This window comes from Notolepis coatsorum (genome assembly GCF_963971535.1).
Source record: "Notolepis coatsorum genome assembly, chromosome: 2".
In the NCBI taxonomy this organism is placed as follows: Eukaryota; Metazoa; Chordata; class Actinopteri; order Aulopiformes; family Paralepididae; genus Notolepis; species Notolepis coatsorum.
This window is the reverse complement of record NC_140166.1, coordinates 192,874,969-192,877,468: the sequence shown is the minus strand read 5'-3', so window position 1 is coordinate 192,877,468 and position 2,500 is coordinate 192,874,969. Positions and strand designations below refer to the sequence as shown.

General features: G+C 46.9%; 1 protein-coding gene across 1 annotated transcript in view; it reads right to left on the bottom strand.

The window, feature by feature from the left end:
- Nucleotides 1-2,500, bottom strand: part of pip5k1ca (phosphatidylinositol-4-phosphate 5-kinase, type I, gamma a) — a 161,833-nt gene that overhangs the window by 79,737 nt on the left and 79,596 nt on the right. The window contains 1 exon segment of the mRNA XM_084308908.1: nt 474-591. Coding sequence (XP_084165034.1) covers nt 474-591 — 118 coding nt within the window.

Here is a 2,500-nt window from a genome sequence, read left to right as displayed (position 1 = left end):
TGTATATTGTATTATTCTATTTGCTTAAGCAGGTGTTCTTAATTGTGTTTATTTTCTGTTCTTTTGTGAGTCATTTCTGTGGGTGGGTACTGGGGGAGGGGGGTACACTGTGTATACATTGTCTGATTAATGTTTTTAACAAGTGGACCCCAGGAACAATATAGGGATCTGAGTACATTAGTAGACAGGGCTGGGTGGTGTTCTATGGATGTTCTAACAGGGCTGGGTGGTGTTCTATGGATGTTCTAAACAGGGCTGGGTGGTGTTCTATGGATGTTCTAAACAGGGCTGGGTGGTGTTCTATGGATGTTCTAACAGGGCTGGGTGGTGTTCTAGGATGTTCTAAACAGGGCTGGGTGATGTTCTATGGATGTTCTAACAGGGCTGGGTGGTGTTCTATGGATGTTCTAAACAGGGCTGGGTGGTGTTCTATGGATGTTCTAAACAGGACTGGGTGGTGTTCTATGGCTTACCAGGTAGTCGTCTGGCCTGATGCCGAACAGTTCTCTGAAATACCGGAAGGCCACGGGAGCGTAGGTTTTGAAGCGGAAGTCTGGGAAGTGGTGAGCTGGGGTCAGGTTGCTGCCTTCACTACAATACAAACACATAGGAACAACATAGGTAGACCAGAGCACAGGGGAGACTTTTCTCCCTACTGAAATGTCAAATAGGACCCAGGTAAAAGCAGTTATTTGCTCCTAGAGAAGTTCATATTCTTACGTGAGTGCATATCCATGTAAATCTATGGTTGGCGTGCATGTTCATATCTCAAATTGACAAGTCTTATCTCATTCAAGCACGGCTCGGTTAAAAAAACAACCCATCCATGCCTGGAGAAGTTCACATTCGTATGCGAGTGCATATCGTAGTACATGTGTGGTTGGTCTGTTGTTATCTCATATTTATTCCAATCAGATGACAAACCAATGTGGTGTGCTCTGGCCGGTGCAGAGGTGTGGTTGCCTGATACAGAATTTAATTCTGTTTCACGTCATTATTCAGTCTGAAAGTGCTTCCAGTCAGGATTATTTTAGGCATTATTATTCTGGCCAACAGTATAAGTACAAAATAATTCTAGAATATGTGGGACTAGCAGCTAGTGTTTGAGGGGCTTAATCGAGGCATTAGGTGTAGTACATTTTTCAACGTGTCTGTAGGGCTACTGTACAGTAGTTACCTGGGTCTTGTAGGATACTGTATGTAGCTGCAGTAGTTACCTGGGTCTGGTAGGATACTGTATGTGGCTGCAGTAGTTACCTGGGTCTGGTAGGATACTGTATGTAGCTGCAGTAGTTACCTGGGTCTGGTAGGATACTGTATGTGGCTGCAGTAGTTACCCGAGTCTGGTAGGATACTGTAGTGGCTGCAGTAGTTACCTGGGTCTGGTAGGATACTGTATGTGGCTGCAGTAGTTACCTGGGTCTGGTAGGATACTGTATGTAGCTGCAGTAGTTACCTGGGTCTGGTAGGATACTGTATGTGGCTGCAGTAGTTACCTGGGTCTGGTAGGATACTGTATGTAGCTGCAGTAGTTACCTGGGTCTGGTAGGATACTGTATGTGGCTGCAGTAGTTACCTGGGTCTGGTAGGATACTGTATGTAGCTGCAGTAGTTACCTGGGTCTGGTAGGATACTGTATGTGGCTGCAGTAGTTACCCGAGTCTTGTAGGATACTGTATGTGGCTGCAGTAGTTACCTGGGTCTGGTAGGATACTGTATGTGGCTGCAGTACTAGTAGTTACCTGGGGAAGAAGATGCTTTCCACCACATAGAAGTCCTGCATCAAGAGCTCTCTCAGGCTTGGAGCTCAGGTTGCCCACTGTGTAGCCTATGCCCAGCTGGATGGCACCCTTTAAGGCAGAGGACGTGGTCTGTAGGTTGGTGGGTGACGGAGAGAGTGAGAGTGAGAGTGAGAGTGAGAGTGAGAGTGAGATGAGAGTGAGAGTGAGAGTGAGAGTGAGAGTGAGAGTGAGAGTGAGAGAGAGAGAGAGAGAGAGAGAGAGAGAGAGAGAGAGAGAGAGAGAGAGAGAGAGAGAGAGAGGAGAGAGAGAGAGAGAGAGAGAGAGAGAGAGAGAGAGAGAGAGGAGAGAGAGAGAGAGAGAGAGAGAGAGAGAGAGAGAGAGAGAGAGAGAGAGAGAGAGAGAGAGAGAGAGAGAGAGAGAGAGAGAGAGAGATGATAATACAATCTTTACCAGCCTACAGTAGCTGTTCTCTGTCTTCGGCTATGAACAGGGTTCAACATTCTACTGTGCTTCTCTTAAAATGAACCAGCCGTTCCAGCTGGCTGACAGTTTTCCTGTCAAGCCCCATGGGAGAGGCAGCCAACCATAGCCACACAATCACTGGGGATCTCCGAGTGCTAAAATGGATTCACGCTCTTACACTGCAGCAACCACAATGCCTTGCTACTGTTTGATGGCCAGCTGGTTTGAGCTAGCTGTAAGGTCGTAGTGTTGCAGCGATAGGCAGCACATATAGCAATGCTAGCTGCACACAATTG